This window comes from Taeniopygia guttata, chromosome 14 (assembly GCF_048771995.1).
Source record: "Taeniopygia guttata chromosome 14, bTaeGut7.mat, whole genome shotgun sequence".
In the NCBI taxonomy this organism is placed as follows: domain Eukaryota; kingdom Metazoa; phylum Chordata; class Aves; order Passeriformes; family Estrildidae; genus Taeniopygia; species Taeniopygia guttata.
This window is the reverse complement of record NC_133039.1, coordinates 730,645-755,382: the sequence shown is the minus strand read 5'-3', so window position 1 is coordinate 755,382 and position 24,738 is coordinate 730,645. Positions and strand designations below refer to the sequence as shown.

Below are 24,738 nucleotides of genomic sequence, written 5' to 3'. Positions count from 1 at the left end.
CGGATCGCGCCGGGCGGCGCCGGGGCCGCGGCCGGAGCAGCCGAGCGCCGAGAGCGCGATGGGGGCGGGCCCGCGGGAGCTTGGAGATGGCGGCGGCCCGCTGAGGCGGCGGGTGCCCATGGCCACCAAGCACCTGGCCAGGTGCGCTGTCCGGGCGCGGAGGCGGTGTCCGGGCGCGGAGGGGCCGCGGGCCCCTGGCTGAGCTCGGTCGGTGTCCGCAGGCGGCTGGGGCTGGCGCGGAGCAGCGCACGGGCGCGGAGCGGGGCGCGGGCGGCCGCGGGGCAGCGCTTCGCCTTCCTGATCGTCCTGGACTTCGAGGCCACGTGCTGGGGGGACCGCGGGCGGCGCGGGCCCGAGATCAGTGAGTGCCGGTGTAATGGAGTAATAAATATATCAATGATAGATTTTTTTTTATATATATCTCACAAAATATTCTGAACTGGAACAGGCTGACAAGGATCACCAAGTCCAGCTCTTAAGCAAATGATCCACCCAGGGATCAAACACACAAGCTTGCCCATATCAGCATCATGCTTGAACTCTGTGAACTCTGTGTTTATATATATATATATATATATATATATACATACACACACACACACACACACACACACACACACATATATATATAAAATCAAATCGTGGCATATGCTCAGTATATCAGGGGCTGGTATGAAAATGGTCTTATTCCTGTGAACAGTTTTAACCTTTCTGGCTTTTGTGTTATGGTTCTGTTTTGTTTTGTTTCTTCTTCTCCTTCTGTGTTTTTTTGCAGTTGAATTTCCAGCAGTCCTGTTAAACACCTCAACAGGAGCAATTGAATCTGAATTCCACATGTATGTTCAGCCTCAGGAGCATCCTATTCTCTCTGAATTCTGTACAGAACTAACTGGCATAACACAGGTATAATTGTGACTTAACACTGTTTTACAATTTTATAATTGCTGTTTATTGTTTTATTTAAAGAGACTTTTCAACAGTTAAAAAGAAATAAACCTCAAATGAATTTCAGCGCATTCTAACACATACATGCTTCATGTTCTGTTCCTTGAAGAATCAAGTTGACCAAGGGGTGCCTCTCAACATTTGCTTATCACAGTTTCTGAAATGGGTCCAAAAGTTACAAAAGGAGAAGAAAATTACATTCAGTACAGATAGTCAGAGTAATTCTACTTCAGAAGCAAAAGCGTGTGCCTTTGTTACATGGACAGGTAAATAACATTTTCATTTGCTTTTTCTGCACAGTAATAACATTAGGTGGCACTAGTGAGATTGTGTCTTCACTTCCACTCAGCCAGACTCCTATTATCAGGTATTAAAAATGTGGAATATTGGGATAAGACTGAAAATATGGAATCCTGACATGTTTGCTGCATCTTTGACTCCAGGGTCTGACACGGTTACATTTTTCTGCTTTAGTGTACTGTATGATCATTCTTAGTGAGTCTAAAGGAATTAATGATGTCTTTGAGATCCTTAACTGTCTGAAGCTAATTACTAACAACAGGGGTTTGCTTCTTTTGGTGTGCCATTGCAGCAATCCCAGTGTTTCCCTTGGACAACTGCTTCACAGCCTGTGCCTCCTGCCATCCAGCAGCACAGGATGCTGACAGTGTGTTGGTGTTGTGTCCCTTTATGTGGCCTAAAAACCTACATAAAGGGATACATAGGCCACATTATGTGGATTTTAAGCCAGTTCTGCAGTGGTGGATTGACTGTGGTTTTCCCTGCACAGACTGGGACCTGGGTGTGTGTTTGCACTACGAGTGTAAAAGGAAGCAGCTGCGCAAACCTGACATTCTGAATTCCTGGATTGATCTCAAAGCAACGTACAGGGTGAGAGGATTGACAGACTGAAACATTTCTATTCACACTGACCTCAAAGACTGACTATACCTGAGCTTACAAGGCAATGCTGCATGTCCCAGTGATCAGAGTAACCTGGTTTTATTCAGTGTTGGTACTGCTCAGTAACCAGCTGCCCTAGAACTGTGTGAATTTGAATAGAAATCTTCATGTTAGGAAAAGATTGTTGTTTGATAAAATCATGATAATTATGAGAATTTATGAGCTGCTCTTCCTTTCCTGATAAGTTTTGCTCTCCTTGCTTCCTATCTTTTTTGTTTTGTGTGCTCTTATTGCTGCCTTGTATTGCTGTGTAGAAGTTGTCATTATAGTGTAGAAGTACTCAGAGGTACCTTACAGGTAGGCAGAAGAATTAGGTCTCTAAAGATAGTGTGAATATTCCCCCTTTCTAGTGATCAAATCAGATAATCATATCAGGAGCAAGAAGTAGCACTCACTTTTTTCATTTACAAAAAATCCATACCTATGCCAAATCTATTCATGCCCATGCCTTTGATTGCATCTTAAGGTATTATTTATAGTTGTATTCTTCCATGCCGGTCTGTTAAGACTTTCATCAGTGTAAGCCATAGAGTGCAGACAAATTACTCCAGAGCTCAGACAGAATGGATTTGCTTAAGACTGAGAGAAGGGATTCATGTTTATTTCCATTCTGATTTCTAACAGGGTAAGTAACTTATGGTCTTATCCTCACTGTAAAATGCAGATACCCATTTCGCTTAATTGCCTTGTGAGATTTATTATTTGTAAGGGGATATTTCTGAAATGGCTTTGCTTCACTAGGGAAAGATTTTTAAATGCTTCATGTTAAGCACCTGCATTTCTTTCCTTAGGCCTTCTATAACAGAAAGCCTAAAGGGCTAAATGGAGCTTTGCAGGATTTGGGGATAGCTTTTGAAGGACGGGAACATTCTGGTAAGCGTGGTGATCCTCATTTTAATATATATATAAATATCTGTATCTTAGAAAGCTAAATAGTACTATTTAGCTCTAGTTAACCTAAAGCAGCTATTTATTACTCTGAGTAGTTACTACTCAGTTTCAGGTTATGCCATGTTCTGCCCAACAGACCTTCAAAACAAGGAAGGCAAAGTGCTCTGAGATAAGTTTGTTATTTCTAACCTCATACTTCATTTCGGAAATCTCTTCTACTGCTCCTGAAAGTATGTTCACAATTTTCACAATCAATTTATGAATTTCTAGGATGAAAAAGGAAAGAGGTGGAGGGAAGATAAAGAAACTTGATTTTACCTGATAGATCTGGATATTATGTTAATGTGAGAGAATTCCAGCACAGTATGTTGTTTTTTTTTTTAACTTGATTAATAAAAAGAGCAAGGATATTTAAAATTGTGAATAGCTATTCAGCTCTATGGATAATCATTCAGATGTTTCAGCACAGAGAATTATTTGGAATTTTCTACTTCATTCTCTTTTTTGAACTAGATGACTAAGTGTCACAGTTCTGTGACTCCTTGTCATTCATGTAAGGCTTACCTAGATTACATTTCTCCAGTAATAAGAACTATCCCCAGTAGCAGTTAAAAAGAAGACATTAATATAACCATACTTTTGAAGGGTTGGATGATTCCCGGAATACTGCTCGTCTTGCTTGGAGGCTGATTTGTGATGGATGTGTGCTGAAAGTTACTAAATCTTTGGATAAGGTTGGTCACTACTTTGTATCTTCCCGTCTACTTGCTTTGTAGCCTGGAATACAGATGAAAGGTGAGCTATTCAAATAATAAACCCAGCATCCTGACTGTGATTTGGAAAGAACATCCTTAGGCTGATACGCTTATTAATTTTGTGCATTTATTCCCAAAATGTCTGGGTATTCACTTTCCAAAATCTGCTTTTGTTTATGGACTCCCTAGGCACATCAGAAGAGTAATTTAATTTCCAGAACACTGACTGTAAATGTCACTGACAAGACTCCACTGGGAAGTAAGAGCAGACCTGAAACATCTAGAGATGGAACTTGTGAAACAAAATCTCTGGCTGAGAACAAACACGAGAGTATTGCTGGAAACAAGATAAATTCCAATGTACAGACTGGGGAACAGCAGATCACTTGCACTGATCCCTCTGCAGATGTCCGTGTTGTACCCAGCAGCTCAAGGACTGAATTCCATGCTCAATCCCAAAGCTCTTCAGCAGCATTTCCTGACAGATTTCCCATTCCTCAGGGTCTGGCACAGCCATGTGCCAGTCCTGCATTGACAGGCATCCAGCAGGGACTGAGCATTGGGCAGCCTCTGAGAACAGCCAGGCTCAGCCTCCCAGCACAGGGATCAGGGCTGGTGCTGGTCTCCACCACCATCCCCTCAGTTACTCTCTCCAGTGGGGACATCAGCACCAGTTCCGAGTGCTTGTCTCTGCTGACAGACTGGGAAGATGTTGCTTTGATACCAGAATCTCAATATGAACAAAATTCAGACTCTGTTCAGCTCAAGGATTACTCAAGTGCAGATAATCTAACAGTGTCTGAAGAAGAAACTATTTCAAAACAGTTGGCTGTGACAAGTTCAGATAATCAGAGTTCAGAGGAAAGTGTAGCACCCATGGAACCTCTGAGGTCTGTTGTTTACAAAAGTCCTGATACTACAATCTATAATATAGGGACAGTACAAAGGGAGAGTTCAAAATGTTCAGCTTTTAAGTTGCCATCTGCAAAAGGAAATGCTGTTTCAGCACAATCAGCATTAATTGGAAATTATTCTACTCCTTTAGAAGCTCCTAAAAGAAAGCCAACTAGTCCAAAAACATGCCCACCAGCAAAAAAGCAGTCTTTTCATATATATCAAGAGAAAACGTCCTCTTTTGATCACTCCTTACCTTCGAGAAGTTCAAATTTGCCGAGAGTATTTCCTGCAGTTCTGAACTCCACAGTCAATTTGAATGAATCTGTAAGAGCTGTGAGAAATGGAAAATCAACTCCCCCTCTGTGTAACTGCGGCCGAAGAGCCAAAAAACTCTCTGTGTCAAATGCTGGCCCAAATCATGGCAGAGCATTTTTTTGTTGTCCTGTTGGCAAGCAAGGAGGTAATAAGAAAAGTTGTGGATACTTCAAGTGGGAATATGCGCTTCTGAAAGAGAAATCTAGTGGTCTCACCTTTAATGCAGATGCTTTGACCTCTCTTAGAACTGTTCCTAGTAATTCAGAAAATTCTTCCAACAAAAAGTATTTGTGTCTTAGACCCTCTATGAGAACTTGAGAATGGATACAATTTTTTGTCTGAATCCTAAACTCTCTAAGTTTCATGCTTAATGGAATCAGGACAGTCAAATGATGTCAGATATGTATTCTCAGAATGGGATGAAGAGGACAGTTCTTGGTTACCGTAGAAAGGAAAGTTGGTCAAACACATAAAAATACCAGCAGATCATGAAGCAACTCCTAAATTAAGTGTGAGAGAACAGATAAAACTGTAGCTGTTGCTACAATTTTTAAATTTCTGTTCTATCATATGTTTTAAACACTTTACTAGTCCAGTCCTTAAAGATTTCAATGACAGATTTTATTTGCCCTTTTTTCCCTAAATATACTTGTGATGCTTCCAACTTTTAATTTTTGAAACTTTTGAAACATTTTAAAATCTCTTTACAAGATGTCACACATCAAAAGTGATTCTTGAAGCAATAGTATTCTGTTAAACTCTTACAGAGTTTTTTGTCCTTTAAGTAACAATAAAGATAAGATACTGATATTTCATTAAATACTTTATTTAACACATTACTGTTTTGCTCTTGCCTTTCTGGGTTTCCCATTTCGTTGTATCAGTGTCTGCTTTAGCTTGTTGTATAGCCCCTGGGACAGATAATTGATAGGAAATCAGGTAAGAATGTATTCAAACCTAAACTAAGAAGGATATAGTGTATCCTTCTTATACTTTATACATAAAGTAATGTCTTACTTTACATTACTGTGCAAAACTGCAATGTCTTTCTTTGTAAAAAATCCTGCAAAAAAAGCAGCAAGTACTTTAATTTTTTCTCCACTTTTAGCACAGTTTGCTTCCAGTGGTGATTTTCTTATGTTGGATTTGGACCAACTGCCTTGGTCAGTTTTTTCCACAGATCAGAACCTGTAACAATTCTTACCCCCTTAATTGTCCAAAAATTTTAAGTTGCAGCAGGGAGAGGCGGCTCTTACTGACCAGGATGCACACCCACACCTTCCTTTAGGAACTACGCTACGGGCTACGACTGTTCTGTTAGCACATGTTCGTTATTTTCCCAAGCCTCCATTTACCTGTTCAAAGTTTCAGGCTTACCTGGTCCCTATTAGCCGTGACACCTCTGGCAGTCGGACAGGCGGGGAAGTGACCGAAGCATCCCTCATCCCTGTCCATGGAGCGCACGGGTCGGTGTCGGACGCGGCGTTGCAGAGCTGGACCGAGGGCTGCCCGCTCCCGTCCGCTCCGGAATTACTGTCACAGACTTTGACTCTAGAACCGCAGCTCGGGGGAAGCGAAAGCAGCAAGGGCTATGAGTTTGGCCGCGGCTGAGCGCGTCACCAGAGTGCTCGGCACCCCGGCTCCGCGGTCCGCGCTCCGAGGGCTCGTTCCCGGCGGCTCGGTTCCCGGCGGCTCGGTCCCCGGTGTCTCGGTGTCTCGGTGCCCGCGGCTCGGTGCCCGGTGTCTCGATCCCCGGCGGCTCGGTCCCCGGTGGCTCGGTCCCCGGTGGCTCGGTCCCCGGTGTCTCGGTTCCCGGCGGCTCGTTCCCGGCGGCTCGGTGCCCGCGGCTCGGTGCCCGCGGCTCGTTCCCTGTGGCTCGGTCCCGGCGGCTCGGTCCCGGTGGCTCGGTCCCCGGTGGCTCGGTGCCCGGTGGCTCGGTCCCCGGTGGCTCGGTCCCCGGTGGCTCGGTCCCGGCGGCTCGGTCCCGGCGGCTCGGTCCCGGTGGCTCGGTGCCCGCGGCTCGGTCCCGGTGGCTCGGTCCCGGTGGCTCGGTCCCCGGTGGCTCGGTCCCCGGTGTCTCGGTCCCCGGCGGCTCGGTCCCGGTGTCTCGGTGCCCGGTGTCTCGGTGCCCGCGGCTCGGTCCCGGTGGCTCGGTGCCCGGTGTCTCGGTGCCCGGTGCCGGTGCCGCGGCCGCCGCTCCAGGCGCGGCGCTGTACCGGCCGGTGAGGCGGGCGCGGCGCTGACGCCATCGCGGCGGCGCTGGCGGAGCTCCCGATGGCGGCGGCCGAGCCGGCGGCGCGGAAGCGGCGGCCCAAGGGACACTTCGCGGCGGGGCCCGGCCGGGCCAAGCGGCCCCGCGGCGCCGGGCGGCAGCTGGAGGCCGGCATGCGCGGCATCCTCATCACCTGCAACATGAACGAGCGCAAGTGCGTGGGGGAGGCCTACAGCCTGCTCGGCGAGTACGGGGACCTGCTCTACGGGCCCGAGCAGGTGCGTGCGGCCGGGCCGGCGGCGCTCGGGCCGGGCCGGCGGGGCGGGGGGCGCACCCCGAGGCCGCGGCTCCCGCCGTGCGTGCCGGAGCCGCGGGTGTGCAGCACGGCCCGAGTGTCCCGGGTTCCGCGGGCCAGCCCCCTCCAGCCCCGCCGGATCCCGCCCGGGCCGTGCCCCGTGTGGCGGGCCCAGCGCGGGCCGTGAGCCGGGCACTGCCGCTCACCGAGCGATGGTGCCTGTGTGAAGTTTTCAGATCACGAGGAGAGGCTGTCTGGAAGCGACAGGGAGGAGGATGAAGATGATGTCGAGGCAGCTCTGAAGAACGAGGTTGGCCAGATCCGTGCCTCGACGGAGCAGAAGCTGCGGCGGTTCCAGTCGGTGGAGAGTGGTGCCAACAACGTGGTCTTCATCAGAACCCAGGGCATAGGTGGGACTTGAGCTGATACTGAGTAATGCAAACTCTCAGCGCTGTTAGTAGAAGGCCACGGTGTGGCTTCCAAGTGACACGTGTATATCAAATACCCTTCCCTTTGGCCGTGCCACTGAATGTTTTTGTTAGTGAGGAAGCTAAAGGTAGAGGAAACTGCTTTGATGAAACACTTTGATTCTCTAGTTTTGGTATTCTAAAACAATGCTTTACTTAAAAGGATTTGAGGCTGACAGCCGTGCAGCCAAGTTCCCAGCTTATTATGTAGATTGGGAAGAGGAGAGATAATGCCTTCAATTTTTTGCTCATACCCAACTGTTTTTCTTGTAGAACCTGAGAACCTGGTGCACCATATACTAAAGGATATGCACACCACTAAAAAGAAGAAAACAAGAGTCATTCTACGCATGCTGCCCATTTCTGGAACTTGCAAAGCTTTTATGGAAGATATGAAAAAATACACAGAAACGTTTTTTGAGCCTTGGTTTAAAGCCCCTAACAAGGGTACTTATCAGATTGTTTATAAAGCTCGTAATAACAGCCACATGAGTAGGGAAGAAGTAATTAAGGAACTGGCAGGTATGTATGGATTTCACACAAAACGGAGCAAGTTTGCATGCAAAACATGGGGCAGACTATTAACACATTTTTTTGCTTAAAACCTCTATGTTGAATCCTAAAAGCTTCTCTAAGACTTAAAAAAAGCTTGACATCAGTATTCCTTGTTGGTGTTGATGTCTTAAGAGACTGTAAGCAGAAGAGAGAACAATGTTGAATATAATTTGCAGTATCAGTTATATGTGCTTTGAAGTGACTGCTATTAGGCTTTGGTATGCTGTGTTGAAATAATAATGTTGCTATTTCTGTTTGATATTGGACTCATATAAAAGCTCCACCTTACTTGAGTATTTTATTGAATGGATAAAAATTAAGAGAGAAGAGGCAAGATCCCCCTCAGTTATAGCCAATTATTTTTGTAATTGCTTAAAATAGAGGAACAGAGCAGGAATCTCAGAATGTACCAGTAGGACTGAAGTAACTGAAAAATTATCTCACTGCAATTACTGAGAAACAAGACATGCTTATGCTCTTAATGAGTTTTCCCAGCATCTTTTAAATTGCATCTTCTTTTACAGGAATTGTGGGCAGCCTCAATCCAGAAAACAAGGTTGATCTTAATAATCCACAATACACAATTGTGGTGGAAATAATAAAAACCGTCTGTTGCTTAAGCGTGGTGAGGGACTATGTTCTGTTCAGAAAATACAATCTACAGGAGGTGGTGAAGAGCAACAAAGAAGATGCACAACAAAACCCATCAAGTGTGACAAAAGAACAGAATTCAGAGGTAGTTAAAGCAGAAGCTGAGGAGCAGGAGAAGAGCTCTAAAGAAGTAAAAGAAGAGAACAAGAATCAAAGTGAAATAGGATCTGAGTCCAAGGGGACTGATGCTCTGTCAGTGTAGAAAATGGGATATAAGGGAAAGGTAAAAGTAATCCAAACATAAGAAAAGTTGCCCTAGAGTTCTGAAATGGTGTTGGAATGAGGAGAGGGTTTTGTTTTGAAGTCCTGGTTTTAAAATCCACATGTGTAAGAATTTTAATGCTCATTGCAGGTGGAGCTGACATTTCAGCAGATAAAAGGGTGCTCAAGGGTGCATTACCTTTCTGGTGAAGCTTGCTGTCCTCCTGCAGCTTTGTTCTGCATTTCCTGTACCTGGCACAAAAGCTGGGGTCTGTGCATGTATATGTAGATGTGTCCACCCTGACATGTATGGACTCTCCTTTGTTATATCTGGAGGCTACAGAAGCCAAAAGGCAGCACAGAAGCAGCTCTGAGCTATTATTGTCAGAGAGAGCTCTGGAAAAGAGTTGGTTGCAGAGGGTTTTGGGAAGGAAGTGAGCTGACAGCTGCAGAACTTGGTAACATTTTTCTTTGTTAACAATCTGATAATTTGCTGAATATATGTATTTATACATATATTTATATATACACACAGATATGCTGTCTTGACTGGAAAGAACTGTTATATATATAAATACTTGAATATTATGAGATGATTTAGAGTAAAAGATTGGACTGTTTTAGAACAATACAAGTATAGTGCAGGCATTGCAGATGGTATTATCAAAAACTACATGTGTGTTTACATTAGCTGTGTATGCAGCACTTACTGGTTTATAGTAAATGCTGTAATCACTGAATGGAATCCTTTTGAGTAATTCCCTGCAGATAGCCTTTTGCTGCTCTTTCCAAAGACTCAATCCTTGGGGGATTTTATGAAGTGTTTCTGGTTTTATTTTTTTTTTTTAAGTGTCAAAGTTTGAATTTAAATATTGATTGGAAGCTTCTTATGAGAGAAGCTCTCCATTATAGAATACTAGATAAGGGGAATTAAATGTTAAATTTTGGTACAGTTTTAGCTTTTTGGCATTTATTTTGTTTCAGATTGAAAGTAATGCTAGTGAGTCTTTCTGTTGTCTTATTGTTGCAGTGGACTGTCCCTGTGACTCCTAAAAACCAGCCAAAACCAGTGCAGCTATAACTTGCTTTCCAACAGGGTTTTGAGTATGCCTTCTGTAGAACTTTCTTTAGTATTTCATTTCTAGCATAAAAGCCTTTGTGTTGCTAATGGGAAAACTTATCTTGAAGAACACAATATGCCACTTTTCTTGGTTTAATGAAAAGGATGTGTTCAAGTCTTTCATAATTTATATTTTCCTCTTCTTTCAAAATGGTTTCAAAAGTTGGAAAATGAAGATGACTTTCATTTCCCTAGTCCTATCTCCGTTGCAGCCCATGTATTAAATTCTGCTTTCTTATGTCCTATGTGGTGTTTTCTTTAAATTTTTGAAGATTTTTGTGTGTGGATTATGACCATAAGTGTCTGAGTCACACAAAGGAAAGAATATCTGAGACCAGACACAAAGGCCAACTGCGAATGTTTATAGATGGCTGATGTTGGTAATTACGATTCATGACAGCCTGCTTAACTTCTAAGGACAAAACTCAGGGTTTTACTGGGATTTTTTGTTTTCTTTTCTCCTCTCTCATTGACCTGTCTGCCTACAGGGCTTACAGTTTACTTCTGATTGTTCACAGTTTGCACTTACTGAACAGTCATTGTTAAGACATAATTCCCTGGCTTTTCTGCTGTGCCATCACTTTTGGGCTCAGTGGTTCTCCCATGGTCAGATGGTGCTTCAGTGTTGCAAATTCAAACCTTCATGGACAAACTATAAGACATTATTATGTTCTCTGTTACATGAAAAGCCAAATAATTGCTGTCACTGTCATTGCTGAGGAAAGATGTAACAGTGCCCAAACATCAGCTGAAGAGGTGATACACTGATGGTGGAATGTGGTATATTTAATTTGTCCTAATGCTGACTTGGAACTCAAGGATCATCCTTTTGTATGAAAACCTATCCCTGAGATTCACTATTCCCCGTGTGCTAAATTAAAACTCAGATTGGCTTGGGAAACTTGAAGATAATTTCTTCTAAGCCAGTCTCACAGCCTCGGTGTTTTCCAGTACTGATTTACCTTTCTTGAGGGTCACAGCTGTATAATTGAAATATGAATTTACATGTAATTCAGTTCATTTATCATTTCAGTAGTGAAATACAGTAGGGGAGACCTTTAAGTAACACCAGTAACTCCCACTGATTGGAAGCAGCTGGTAATATCCTGTGCCCAAAAGAATCATGCTGCAAAATCATTCCTGTATTATATTCCTGTTCAATGAGCAAACACCCTGTGGTTATGCCATCTTAAAACAGCTAATCCTGTAAACCTAAGAGGCTTAGTTTTGTGGCCTGCCTAGAAAACAACATGAAATATGAGTAACTGTTCATTGTGGGCATGGTGTTCTTACATTTGAGGCTGCTCTTGGATCGAACTGTGGCATGGAATGTACAAAAATGGATGAAAAACGCTCTGCCAGGACTGCTGTTTGTTGGCTTGGCATGCAAGCACTGCCCACTCCTGCAAGGTTATGTGTGGGCAGTCTGCCTCCCCGGCCCAGCCGTGTCCTGGTGCTGGCTAGTGGCTCCTGCTGCCACTCAGAGCCCCAGAGCCTCCTGGCCAGCTCAGCACTCAGCTGTGGGCAGCAGGGAAGTCAGGGCAGTGATCCTGCGTCTAGAGGATGCCTAAAGGCATTAAGTTCATTTTACAGTACCCTTTTTAGCCTTTCATCGTGAAGAGCTGTTCATCATTATCATCAAGTTTTAGGAATATGGAATAATTTGTATGGAATACTTGTCTTTTAGAGAGTAAACTTGCCACAGCTGTCAATCAAAGTCATTGCTGCCCGCTTTTCTGTGTTTTATGGTCTTATTTAACAAATCTAGACATCATAAGGCTACTTATTTTTATAATTAGCAGTTTGGCTATTCCTTAATATTGCTTTTGTATATAAAAAAGAGACTAAATTGCCTCTTCTCCTGAGCCCTTAGAGGTCTCTCATTCATTAATGAGATACAAGTGTACAAGGGTGTTCAAACATGAGGAAATTTCCACTGGAGACAAGTCTAACAGGACTGAGGTAGAAGGCACTTACTTGAGCAAATGGCTGAAGCTCAGCCACTCAGCCCTGCTGCTTTCAGACACAATCAGCTTTGTTTTCAGAGACTGGCACCTGGATGCAACCGAGTCCACCACAGGAGCAAGAGCATGGGTTGTATAACACACCTGACCTTCAAAGCCAGCGATTGATAGCAAATGTCAGGTGCTGTCAGTTGTGTTGTCCCTGGGGTGATGATAACACCTGAAAGTGCAATAAAATTGGTAATGTATTAGGTGTTTTTCCCTTTCAGTCCTGATCACAGCTTTTCCTAATTTGCTGGCTACCAGTACCATACAATCCAGAAACAAGAAGGTGGTAAAACAAGTCTCACACATCTGAACTTGAATAGAGATGTGCAGACTTGAAGAACAAAATAGCACCTTTGCTATAGGTGCAGTGAAAGCAGGATGCATAACTGTGAGGCAGAAAACACTGCCAACTTTAACTTGAGTCTGTCCCAGTTAAACTGATTGAACATAAGCCATAGGAAGTGAAAGAAAAATGATGAAGGTAATTATATCAGTTGTTAGAGACTACCCCAGTCCCCCCTTTCATTGTCAAATGTTCAAGCAAGGAAGTCAAATAAGAAATATAATTGTTAAATGAATTGTTAACTTTGGGCATAGAAGGTAATAATCTACAGACCACGAGGAATTACACAATTCACCTGTTTGAATACAAACCATGCTCAGCTGCCCCCACTCTGGGATTTGAGGTAGAATCACTAAAACTCGGTCTCCTCTTTGCAGACTGCATGGCCCAGAGAGCACACTGACCACTTTTTGGGACATGAAACCCAGCTCTTCAAAGCTCCACTTCATTTCATCTCTTTTTCCAAGAAATAAAGTCGCAACTATCCTCTGGTTTCAGTAGTGCAAGTTCAGATCCATTAAGATTAATGTAATGGACACATTACATTAATGCATTTTGTGCATTTGTTTTCTATTTCTGACCTCAGACAGTAATGAGCTTGATAGCTGGAAAGCAAAGAAATATCCATTTCAGAGCTTGAGGGTGTGAAAGAGGCGAGAGGCACCTGCAAAACCTCCTGGCACAAGCCTGGGACTTGTGTTTATTAGCCAGTTGATAACAATTAGTTGTCCTGAAAGGTCATGTGAACAGTTTTACTACACAGCACCTTTGCTGTTTTCCCAGGCTCCTGCTACCAGCAGATACGTTTATGGGTTGTGTGTAGTGGGTTTACAGCAGAACAAGGAAAATCCAAGATAAATAACCCTGTGCTTTGTTGTTGTTGTTTTTTGGTTTGTTTTTTCTTGGTTCACTGGTGTTTTTGTGCTCAATACAGCCTTGGTCATAGAGTTCAGCTGCTGCTTATATCTTCTGAATCAAGTGCTGTAGCAGCACGGTGTGAAGTGCAAGGGCTACATAGAGGTAACAAGAAACGTGAGATGTGACCTAGTAGGGATGATCTAAACCTCTGCTGCTCCCATAACCTTGGAACAGCTTGATTGTTATGGAAATATCTCACAGTCTGAACTGACACCTCAGTCCAGGAAATCCTTGATTATATTTAATCCTGAAACTCTATGCAACCCAGTACTGGCTAGACCTGGAAGTCTGATCACCAACAATATTAAAAAACATTCTCACAAAATAATATTTGGCACAGAGTTATATATATTGTGGCTTTCAGTAACAGCACTGCAAATGCAAAAATAAGGACTAGTCCATTTTTCCCTCTTCTATCACTATTTTCTCACATGTACATTTAAAGTTAGAGAGAATATATTGCTTTAGAAATATTTCAAAGCAGCAGAACAGCAATGTGTATCTTCCACCCTTATTCAGAAGGTCGTCCTCTTAAGACTGACAGGAAACAGGATGGAATACACAAAATGGAAAACACAAAAGTCCAGGATGAGCATGTTCTGATGAGGAGCTCAACAGCAAAGAGCACCACTCTGTGTTTCTCAATTTCTTCCTCTGAATGTTCCTAGCGATCATCTTTGATAGTTATTGAACAAACCCCAACTTGTCTGTGCAGAGAAAAAAATAACACCACTTAGCAGTTTAATTGCAAACTATGCTCCTTTTCTGTGGCAAGCCTGCAAATTTAAAAGCTTCAGTCTCTTCTTAGAATTTAGCTGGTAGGTACCACATCACTCCCACTGCCCAACAAAAAGAGTAAGTAAGCATTTCAAGAAATAAAATTAAATATTAACTTTCTCTCTGAAGAAAGCTGTAATACAGGAAAAGGGAAGGGAAGTTTAAAACCCTGCTACAGCCAGGTTTGAGCACAATCTTATTTTGTTCACTTTTCTTTTGGTAGAATCACATTAAACAAACTACTTGCTCCCATGGAGGATTCAATTTTCTACACCCACTAGAAGCCTGTGAGATTGTATTTGAAGATAACTTTATTTTGGATTTTAAGGACTGTAAATGTCGTAAAGGAGCCCATTAACAAATTAGCAGCTGCTGAGCTCTGTTGCTCTGCCACAGCTGATGGAAGCTCAGACAGCGATGGCAAGTTCTGAATCTTAGATCTAACACTTGAGTGTGATGGCCAAACTTGGCAAATTACCCCTTCTCTTACTGATCTTTTCAATAACAAACCCTTTTCAAACAGATAAGCTTATGTACATTTCATTTATAATTTCAGTTTTTATTCTTAGAGGATGACTATTTAGGCCCCGATCAAGTATTAGCAGAAGAGTTAGTTTTATATCAACAATCTGAAATCCTTTCGAATAACTAAACCCAAACTCATCTAAAGGCTGCTCTTCTTTTCATTAAAACTTAATTCCAACTTTTGATATTGTGGGAAAGGAGATGAAGTTGTAGATCACTTATAAAATGCTCATTGGACTGGCTAAAATAACTCATGCAAAGTCACAAAAAATCACAATCCAGAAAATCTGAAGGACCAAGTTCCAAACCCATTCTGGAAATGTATTAAGCATTTCAAGACATAAAATTAAATATTAACTTTCTTACTATGCAAGCATAGCAATTTTATGTGCCAAATGCATACAAAATCCATATATTTATATACACCCTATATATGTATATGTGCAACATTAAGTACATACCGTGAATTCTACAACTTACTAATTTCTCATTATGCATAACAGCATCATCTGTTAAAAGATTATTTCTCGCATACTGAACATAAACTCAAGTCCAATTTCATTTACCTCAGAGGGTTTTTAAAGCAAAAGCTTTAGGTTTTTTAAAGCTCATGTCTATTTCAGAATACTTCCAGCCTTGCACTGAGAATTCCACTCCTGGCTAGTGCTTGGAAGATACAAGACATTTTCAAAAGAAAGGATACATACACATGGTTCTCATCCTACCAGCAAAAATGTGGATTTTGGACCTATCCAATAAAACTGCTAATCCCCTATCTGTAACAATGCATTTTTAGGACTTTTACTGCCACTTTTATTGCCACTATCCAGTGGCACCAGATCAGATGTTATTTTCCAACCTCTTAATAATGTTGCATTTTTGGAACCCATTTAGTGACCATACCAGTCACCATGTCCTTTCCATAAGCTTTGGATATCAGGGTAAACTCTCAGGAAATAGTGAATCAAAATATATTTGATGTAAAATACCTTTTCAAATGTGGGCATTATATTTTTTGTTGTCTCTCAAGAATATCAAATAGAAGCTGGGCTGCAAGAGGAATGGTAAGGAGGTCTCAAAGGGAAAGGCTATTGAAGTTGTCTATTGAAAAATTTATTTTTCACCCAGAATAATACAATTCACTCAGGTATTGACATTGGAAACTCTGCAAGCAGGCACAAATATCACATCTTGATGTTACCTGTAGTTTTTTGATGCTCAGGCACTTAACAAAAAGAGATCAGAATAATGGCAGCTATAGTAGTGAAATGTATATAGTGCTAATGGAACGAAAGAAGTTTTGTTAAATTCCAAACAATGCTATATCCGTCCCCACTCTTTATCTCTTAATTCATTCCTCTTGATCTTCCCAGTGACTGTCTTTGGCAATTCTTTGACAAATTCCACCTAGATAAAATAAAGAGAGAAAGCAATGCAGCACGTTCTACAGAGTTGGTGTTCCAAGGCTCTCCAAGCATATGTGGAAAACTGAGAGAACTCCCATCAGTAAGAACTGCCTGCCTCAAATCCAAGCCAAACCAAAGAGCACATTGTGCCACTTGTGAAACCATCTCTGTGGCTGCCTAGATGGCCAAACATCTGTACAGCTGCCTCTCAGCTGACCAAACTGAGTACAGCAGAAGGGCAAATGCCTGAGTGGTACCAGAGTCAGAGATGAATGACAAAAAGAAGAAAGAAAAGGATGTTACAGGCCCGAGGTCTTTAATGGTTATTAGTTCTGTGAGTTCTGCTCCAGTTAGCTAAGGCATTGCAGTAGCTCTTGTCCTGTGGTGCTGGATTACTAAGAAACACCAAGTGTATCCTCTTGGGCTTGTGTCTATTTATCAGTTGTGATGATCAGTAGACAAAAACTTACTCAGATTCAGTCATGTGCCACCCTAAAGGCAAATGCTTGTTTGAAGGTTAAACACAAAACAGAGAGTTGTGATTTTGAGTCTGATTGAGAACATGGAGATCTAACTGGGATATATAAAACCTAGAAAATTCTGAGAAGTTTGAACAAGTACTTTATGCAAATTCACGAAAAACAATCGAAATTAATGTTATTTAGGAAAGGTCTTCTGGAGTCAGTGGTCTAGATGAATCTTTACTGCTGGCTCTTTCAAGTGAATCATGAAAATCTAAATGGTAATTCTCCTGAGCTATAGGGAAGGGTGCCTGTTTTAAAGTTTCTCCTCAGAAATATTTACCTTTCTAGGGTATTTATAGGGAGCAGTAGTTTTCTTGACATGGTCCTGCAAGTCACGAATTAAGCTCTTCAGGTCAGTGGATGAAAAGGTTGGGGACAGAACCACAAATGCTTTCACGACCTGTAAGGTAAAATTAACAAAAGTGATCTGATACCATCTGTTTTTTAAGGGCTGATGAGCAGTTACCAGTGAGCAGTGCTGCTCAGTCACAACAGTCATGAGGAACAGAGAAACCAGCACATGATAAAAAATTCTTGTGCCCAGCTTCTGCATGTGTATGTGCAGAAGCTAAAGTTTAAAGGACAGTTTTTGTGCCCTCATTACAAATAAGGGCCTTTCCCTTTTCTTCTCAGCAGCAGCTGAGAGGACAATGCAGTAAAATGTCTCTCTGTGGAGTTCTCTCTGAAGCTAAAGGACATTTTATTTCTCTCTGAAGTTCACACTGAGGACAGTAAGCACTCTTATCCTGGCACAGGATTGTGATTCACCACACCTGCAGCCCATGTCTAATGCTTGGGCAATTGCAGTAGAACTTTGGCTACACCAAGAGTCATAAATGACAATTTAAGTGCATAGACAAATGCTTAAGAACAAGGGCAAAGTAAACATCACAGTAGTGTTCTCCACAGAGAAGAACTTGGGATGAAAAGAAACTCAGAAGAGCAAAGGCATGTAAATGGGAAAGGATTTTGCTTGTCAACCCCACTAGGATTATCCATGATGGAAGTAGATGGGGTGCTTAGGGACATGGTGTATTTGAGGACCTGACAGTGCTGGGTTCATAGTTGGACTCAGTGATCTCAGAGGTATTTTCCAACCTAAACAATTCCATGATTCTAAGATGACATTATTGCCTTAGAGCTGTAAGTTTTTCAGTAAAGTAGAAATTCCTTGATATCATTATATATTTGGACAAATGCATTGCTTTCCCCCCTCCATTCAGCATCATTACCTCTCCTCTGAGGGGGTCTGGGCTGCTGACAACAGCTGTTTCCACCACAGCTGGGTGCTCTATCAGGGCACTCTCTACTTCAAATGGCCCAATTCGATATCTAGGCAAGGAAAAATAAAAATTAGGCTTGGCTCTTATTTTTTGTCTGGAAAAAACAGCACCAAATGTTTTTAAATTTTCATGTTGAAATAAAAAAACAAAGCCAGAACAAATCAATAACCAACTATAGAAGTTTTAGGCAAAATGGGGCATCTGGCTGGGTTAGAAGGAGGAGCATTTCATAGTGGTCTTTGTGGCAGAGGACTGCTGGGGCTGTGGATATTTCTCCATCTGTCCTCTCTCCTTGGGGCTCTTAGGCTGCAGGTCCATCCCACCCTGTAGCTGAGGTCTGCAGCAGCAGCCTGTGCCATGTTATGGAATCACATCATAAAATATCAAGTTCTTTCCTTTCAACATGTTAAAAATAAATTGTTTCAAAAGCTCTTTGAATCCAATAGAGGTTCCTTCAGTTTTAGTCAAAAAATAAACTAGATAAACATCCCTCCTTTGCCAACTGAAGTCTTCATTCTTTGTTGAAACACATGAGATATTGCAGGGGAAATGGATCCAGTATCATCACAGATGTGGGTCTGTGAAAGATAGTAATAACAGCAAGCACTCCAAAGTCAAGAGGTCAATGCATTCCTGTCACAGGATTATGATGCCAGAAGCTCACGTGTAAGAATATACAACACATGTGAGAATATACAATGGCAGATTTAGAATGTGCATGTGCAGACTAACCCTGAAGAAATGATGATGTCATCGTTTCTGCCAATAAACTGGAAATATCCCTCTTCATCCATAGTCCCTCTGTCTCCAGTGACATAAAAATCCCCACGTTCGCTTTCTGCAGTTTTCTTGGGGTTATCCTTAAAGTGGTTTACAAGCAGTAGTTTAGATTTTGAGCATGCATTAGCTATACGTTATGCTATAACATACATAACATCAAATGCACTGGAACTTAATTTTTCAGTCAAGGATGTACTGATATTGCTAAAAAATACAATAGTTTTAAAATAATTTATATTCTTTAAGGAAAAAAAAAAAACTCAATTTGATCCTAAATTGTTTCCTTTTACACCACCAATTCAAGTAAACAAATTACTCTGGTAATAAATAATAAAATGGTGAAAAATATCCAGCCTTTAGGACCACTATGCAATTGGAGAGCTTTTGGGGAGATTGGTAGTGGTGGTGAGGAATAAAATAAAGTTCTTACTAAGTATTCAGAGAAAAAACCAAGTGGCCTTTTAGGTTTGCTTCTGATAGCAATTTCCCCCTGTTGTCCTGGAGGCAGGATATTGGCATTTTTGTCTATGATCTAGAATGAAAAACAGTTCATAATTTAGTCCAGTGGAAAAACAAACTCCAAACACAAACACAACCAAACAAAAAATCCCCCATGACGGAACCAAAGAGCAGTCAACAAACCTGAACATCATAAAGGGGAGCTGCTTTCCCCATTGATCCCGGTTTAATCTTCATTCCTTTAAAAACAGAGCAGATTATTCCCTGTAAAAATCAAAATCAAACCAAAGCTTTTTAAAAGAAAATTGCTACATTCACACTTAATTCATTAAATGCAGTTTCTAGACTAATTCCAAAGTAAAGAATTAAGATTCATAGGATCCTATATGTCAGTGCTGTGTGGTACTGATAAGCAAAATCATAAAACTCCCTGAAATTATCCTGTTCCATTATCTGTGAAAAATTCATGTCCTCTGCTAACCAGTCTTCTTCCCTTAGATTCAAACTCTGATCTCTTGACTGACACTGTTACTTGGAATTAGCTGAAGGACATTTGTGGAAATATTATAGCACATTCCCTCCCAAACCCTCATGTTTCTGACAGGTTCTGTGAGGAGAGCCATGAGAGGGAGTTCTTTCAGAGGTTACCAGGAAAGGGAGTTACTGAAACATTCACAGAAATGTGAAGGAAGGAACAGACTGTGTTCTTACATAGCAAACCTTACAGCAAAAAGAAATTCCAAAGATTTAATAGGCTATTTTCCCTACAGATGTACCGTTTCAGTCTGGCCATATACTTCATGGATGTCCAGCCCAGTCTGGCTCTTCCACTGCTCCATGACTTCTGGGTTGAGTGGTTCCCCTCCACTCATGCAGTACTTCAGGTTCATGAATTTGTATCTTCACAGGGAATTAAAAACAAGAAAGGGAATACTTAAATCTAGAGGGAGAGACCAGGAGCACGCAAGGGTGAACACCATGGGAGAGCTGTTTACTGGGAGAGTTAGTGCCACAAAGTGGGGAAATCAGAGGGGCCCTGATCCCACTGTTCCCAATACAACAAGGATATCACTGTGTTCAACACTCTATGTAAGTAGCAGTCAGAATTAAGCATGTGAAAAATAAAATTGTTGCTGAGGTCAGCTGGGATTATAAATAACCAAATACTGATCTGCTGAGCCAGGGCCCTGATTGCTGACCCTCTGCAACAGGCCAAGCAGGAAAGTTCAAGAGGGAAGGAAGGAACAATGACAGGCAGTGAGAACTAGAACAGGGGGTGAGGTACAACTGCCACAACAAATAATTCCCTCACAGTTATGCTGACGTGCACTTTCTAGGATGAAGTCCTTCCCAAAGTCTGGACAATTAATGTGGGAGACAAAAATTACGACAAAGTATTTAACAGATTCTCAGTTTCACACTCACAAGTACAGTTGCATAGATCTCAAACTTCTGAGGGAAAACATCAAGTTTCTCTGACCAAAAACTCAGCAAAACTCAAATTTTGCATGATGGTCTTCTCGTGAAGGATATTTTAAACTAAATTATTACCCTATTTTGGGTCAAGCAGTTAGATATAGGAGATGACTACATTTAGTTAGGGTAAATTAAACATTATTAAACAATTTTTTACATACTTAGACAGATCATTTTGCACCAGCATGCGGAACAATGTTGGAGCACCAACTAGGGCGTCAATTGGGAATCTGCAGAGAGTCTAGAGGGTTAAACAATAAGAAGGACATGTGAAGCTCAGGCAAAAAACTGCCTTTGGAATGTACAGTAAACAGGTGACACAGGAAGGAGAAGTACATTTGTCCCTATATAAAAGCACCACATCCTCTGTTGGGTGAAGAACCCTCCTGCAGTTGGTGCAATATGCAGAGATTGTAGATTTGATTACAAAAATCCCATGCTAATACATCTACCTGACACCAGGACCTCACAGTCTGGGACATGGCCAGAATAGTTCCTCCTCTGTCTACATCACAGGGAGGTGTTCACTTTCATCTTGGCTGGTGTGGGCACAGAAACACTTCATTTCTGCATTAATACCCACTGATACTATTTCCATGGTCACTAGAGTGAATGGCAGGTACTTAAAGCTGCTTTTGGAAGATTTTTTTCACGTGCTTACCAGCTATGAGTAAAATGTATGAACCATTGCATGTTTGTTCCCTTCTGTATACATTAAAAATTAAAATAGGGCTTTACACAGCAAATACAATATCTCAAACACCACTATAAACACAACCCTCATGAAATCCGTGGATGTCAAGAATTGGTTTTGGCATGCTTTCTGCAGATGAATACATTTCCATGAGTTTTCCCCTTACATTCAGGATGACTTCTGAGTCGGTCTGTGGTAGGTTATGTATAAAGATGCATGATCCAAAAACCCAAGGATCAAAAAAAGATGCTATTGAAGTTAGTATCCATCCTGTGTCTGCAGTGGTCCATATCATCTGAGAGGGAGTCAAATCCAACCAGTACCTGATAAGGAAAAAAAAAAAAAAGTATAACAAAATATACCCAGAAAGAGGGTAAGAGATATTAATTGGAAGATTGAGACACTGGGGTGACCCTAGTCCCTAGCAATTTGATGGGGTTTTTACTCTGATTTGACAGGGAGAAAGGCCAGGGATGCACACTGGTATTTCTTATTCAGTAATATTTTACAATAGCTCTACTATGCAGCTTCAATTATCTTATGTTCAACCAGGCTTAACTCTTTCATACCTTTCACTTAAAAGGGGTCTGAAACCAAGACTACCCTGGGAATGTTGAGTCATCTTTGGAAAACCTGTAGTTCCACTGGTAAAGAAGATAATCATTGGGTCTTGAATGCTTGTTTTGATGCAGGAATGGTCAGCAGATTGGTTTCTGTAAACAGGAGAATGTAATTATAACTTCAGTGGCTGTAGTTGATGTAAATGAGTGCTTGTGGGAACAGGTCTGCTTCGTCCTCGTGACTGCAGTGGCACTCAGTCGTACTCACTGGTACAGCTCAGTGAAGTTCAGCCATCCCTCCCTGCTGCCTTTGGACACCATTAGCTTGGTTTTCAGGAGATGGCACTGGGATGCCACTGAGTCCACTGCAGGAGCCAGTTTGTCAGTGGTAATGATGCTCTTAGCCTTTGATGCCTGGAGTCGGTACAGTATGTCTTTGGCAGATAATTGGGATGTTCCTGGGATTATGACAATTCCTGCATGAGAGATAAAGTTAGTTTGTGTTGGCATTTTTTCTATGTCTGATTCTTTTCTAAGAACCTAAGCTACTAAATATTCCCAAACTGACCTCTGATACAGATTTGCCCTGGTGTTCCCCAGCTAAAGAGTTAGATTAGATTAATGCAGATGCCTGTGCTCTCCTGTCAGGAATTAAATGTGGACCTGCCTGGTGACTCCCATGGCTCTTCCCTGCCTTCTGGCTTCTTCTTGCCCATTGCATGAGCTACCTTTCCTATGGCCCCCAGTGAAAACCCTTCAGGACTGCCCGGCAGCTAGTCCACTCACTGGATTATTACACTATTTTCCCTTGATAAACCATATCCATTCTTGATCCTCTCAACCAATTTGCAATGACCATTTGACCTCACTAACCTGCTCGCATACAAGCCACATTGACCAGCCACCATTCTGGAATTCGTGGTAGGATCAGGATAAGCCTGTCTCCCTTCTGCAGTCCACATTCTTTAGTCAGTGCATTGGCCACTTTGCGAGACAGGAACCCCAGCTCCTCAAAGCTCCACTTCACTTCTTCTCCTTCACTATTTATCCACCAGAAAGCAGGGTTTGATGGTCTCTTTCCAGCCTACAAAACATAGGAATTCAAACATAAAAGATTTTCTTCTGAAAGACCATGAAATAATAATGCACAGACATCTGTAAATTATGGAAGATCTGAGTATTTGACAGCTGGCATATAACCTTTTTTATTTTCTTGTCCTTAAAGGATCGAGACTTGCTATTCATCAAGCTCAGTTATTCCCAAAAGATTCTCCTTTTCTGAACCTGAAATGTTTACCAGCCTAATTGCCTCCCAACCCAAATCCTAGTCTGGATCCTATTTCAGTTTAAAACTTTTACTGTGCATCAATGCTCCTAAATAAATAACAATAAATGAAGCAAGAAAGAATGAACTTTTGTATAATTTCCTAATGCAAATTTGGTTTGGCAACTGATTGCTTTTAAAAAGAAAAAAACCCCAGCTTATTCCAAATGAAATTTAAAATTAAAGTATTTAATTGGCACAACAGAAGATCACCTACCTTTTCAATCTCAGACCATTTGTCCAGTACATCACTTGCAAAGTTAAAGTACTTTGGTATTTCCTGTTTGCCCTGTCTGATGGACTCATACTGGGAATATACGTCAGAGGAAAGCAGCCTGGGATGTCCATGGAAAGTCCTATTAAGAGGCTTCAGAGTCCACAAGAGTTTCAGATTCTGTAACTTCAACAGCAGCTTCATGGCAGAAGACTATGTGTCTAGATGCTGTAGACTGTATAAGAAAATTGCAGAATTGTTGCTATGAACATTGCAATAACCAAAAAATCAAAACCCAAACCAACAAAAAAAGAAAAAGAATATTGAGATTATACAAAGATAATCCAGTTATGAATTAATGAGATTTTCATTTAAGTCACTTAGGCTAGTCAGAGCCAGACTGATTACTTTAACATGCTAATTAAATGTTAAGTTCCCTATCTTGCTTTCTTGTGTTTTTAATTTTTAAATTAATTATCCACAACTCTCCATAGTAAAACACAACATCAGATGTTATTGTTTATATTAGAAGAATATATAGAAGAATATACTGCTTCATACATTCAGTACCCGAGCCTCTATTCCTTTTTCTTTTTTGCTTGTTTCCAAACTAGTTCCATCAACAATCTCACTGCTTTAGCCTGAGCAGTTGCTGACTGATTCATCCATTCACCACATCAATCCCAAGAACCTTCACTTTGTTATGTAGCCCCTGAGTTTTATAAAGACTTTTCTACTCATTTTCCTCACCTGTCTGCTGTGGACAGGAAAGATCAGGAGCTGCTGGGGGAGATCCTCTTCATTCATTTCACTCACCTGTTAGGACATGTTTCCCATAAGAGACACTGCAAGGATCAGCTGTTCCCTGGAGATGTGAAACCTGGAAACTCCTTCATAAAGGTTCTGGAGTGAAACTCTTCTGACTTTATTGCTCACTTCTTCCGGAGTAACGAGAACAGAATGTGGCACAAAACAGACCAAGCAGCAGAATTCTTTCTGTGGAGTAACTTTTTTCTTGTAATCATTTACATCATTGTTAATTGTGGATCATTTGCACCTTAACCTAAAGCATTCTGGGTCTTCTTTTTCCTCCAGTTTAACCATTTAAGTACATCACAAATTCATCATGATGAAGAGAAGCATTAAAAAGATTTTTTTTTTCTTTCCACTCTGAAA

At 41.7% G+C, this 24,738-nt stretch overlaps 4 protein-coding genes across 8 annotated transcripts; 2 read left to right on the top strand and 2 right to left on the bottom strand.

Annotated features, from left to right (window-relative positions):
• The first annotated feature begins 3 nt into the window (after positions 1–3).
• Positions 4–5,602, top strand: ERI2 (ERI1 exoribonuclease family member 2). 2 transcript variants are annotated; one of them, XM_030284750.4, is made up of 8 exons: positions 4–141; positions 222–361; positions 776–903; positions 1,055–1,211; positions 1,736–1,836; positions 2,700–2,781; positions 3,445–3,533; positions 3,744–5,602. In XM_030284750.4, the coding sequence occupies exons 1-8, from the start codon at positions 59–61 to the stop codon at positions 5,082–5,084; spliced, it is 2,121 nt and encodes a 706-aa protein (XP_030140610.4). In that variant the 5' UTR covers positions 4–58; the 3' UTR covers positions 5,085–5,602. The 2 variants fall into 2 exon arrangements, with proteins under 2 accessions (XP_030140610.4, XP_072791724.1); XM_072935623.1 differs by lacking the exon at positions 222–361 and having other exon boundaries at positions 31–141.
• On the bottom strand, positions 926–7,153 carry LOC121470736 (uncharacterized). The gene is made up of 2 exons (XM_072935792.1): positions 6,144–7,153; positions 926–4,782 (listed from the first exon to the last, which is right to left on the bottom strand). The coding sequence occupies exon 1, from the start codon at positions 7,151–7,153 to the stop codon at positions 6,383–6,385; it is 771 nt and encodes a 256-aa protein (XP_072791893.1). The 3' UTR covers positions 926–4,782; positions 6,144–6,382.
• On the top strand, positions 6,981–10,512 carry THUMPD1 (THUMP domain 1 NAT10 acetyltransferase adaptor). The gene is made up of 4 exons (XM_002192877.7): positions 6,981–7,256; positions 7,503–7,683; positions 8,014–8,262; positions 8,820–10,512. The coding sequence occupies exons 1-4, from the start codon at positions 7,041–7,043 to the stop codon at positions 9,146–9,148; spliced, it is 975 nt and encodes a 324-aa protein (XP_002192913.4). The 5' UTR covers positions 6,981–7,040; the 3' UTR covers positions 9,149–10,512.
• On the bottom strand, positions 8,083–24,680 carry LOC100231857 (acyl-coenzyme A synthetase ACSM4, mitochondrial). 4 transcript variants are annotated; one of them, XR_012058268.1, is made up of 15 exons: positions 24,379–24,680; positions 23,566–23,797; positions 22,898–23,108; positions 22,293–22,500; positions 22,034–22,177; positions 21,631–21,787; positions 20,932–21,011; positions 20,071–20,194; positions 19,478–19,558; positions 19,266–19,367; positions 18,788–18,915; positions 18,005–18,104; positions 17,053–17,172; positions 16,044–16,249; positions 13,871–14,247 (listed from the first exon to the last, which is right to left on the bottom strand). XR_012058268.1 is itself a non-coding variant. In XM_072935626.1 (14 exons), exons 2-14 carry the CDS (start codon positions 23,764–23,766, stop codon positions 12,419–12,421), a joined length of 1,689 nt encoding a protein of 562 aa, XP_072791727.1. In that variant the 5' UTR covers positions 23,767–23,797; positions 24,379–24,680; the 3' UTR covers positions 8,083–12,418. The 4 variants fall into 4 exon arrangements, 3 of the variants coding, with proteins under 3 accessions (XP_072791727.1, XP_072791726.1, XP_072791725.1); XM_072935626.1 differs by lacking the exons at positions 13,871–14,247; positions 16,044–16,249 and adding an exon at positions 8,083–12,451; XM_072935625.1 differs by lacking the exon at positions 13,871–14,247 and having other exon boundaries at positions 15,934–16,249; positions 24,313–24,680.
• Positions 24,681–24,738: the final 58 nt, after the last annotated feature.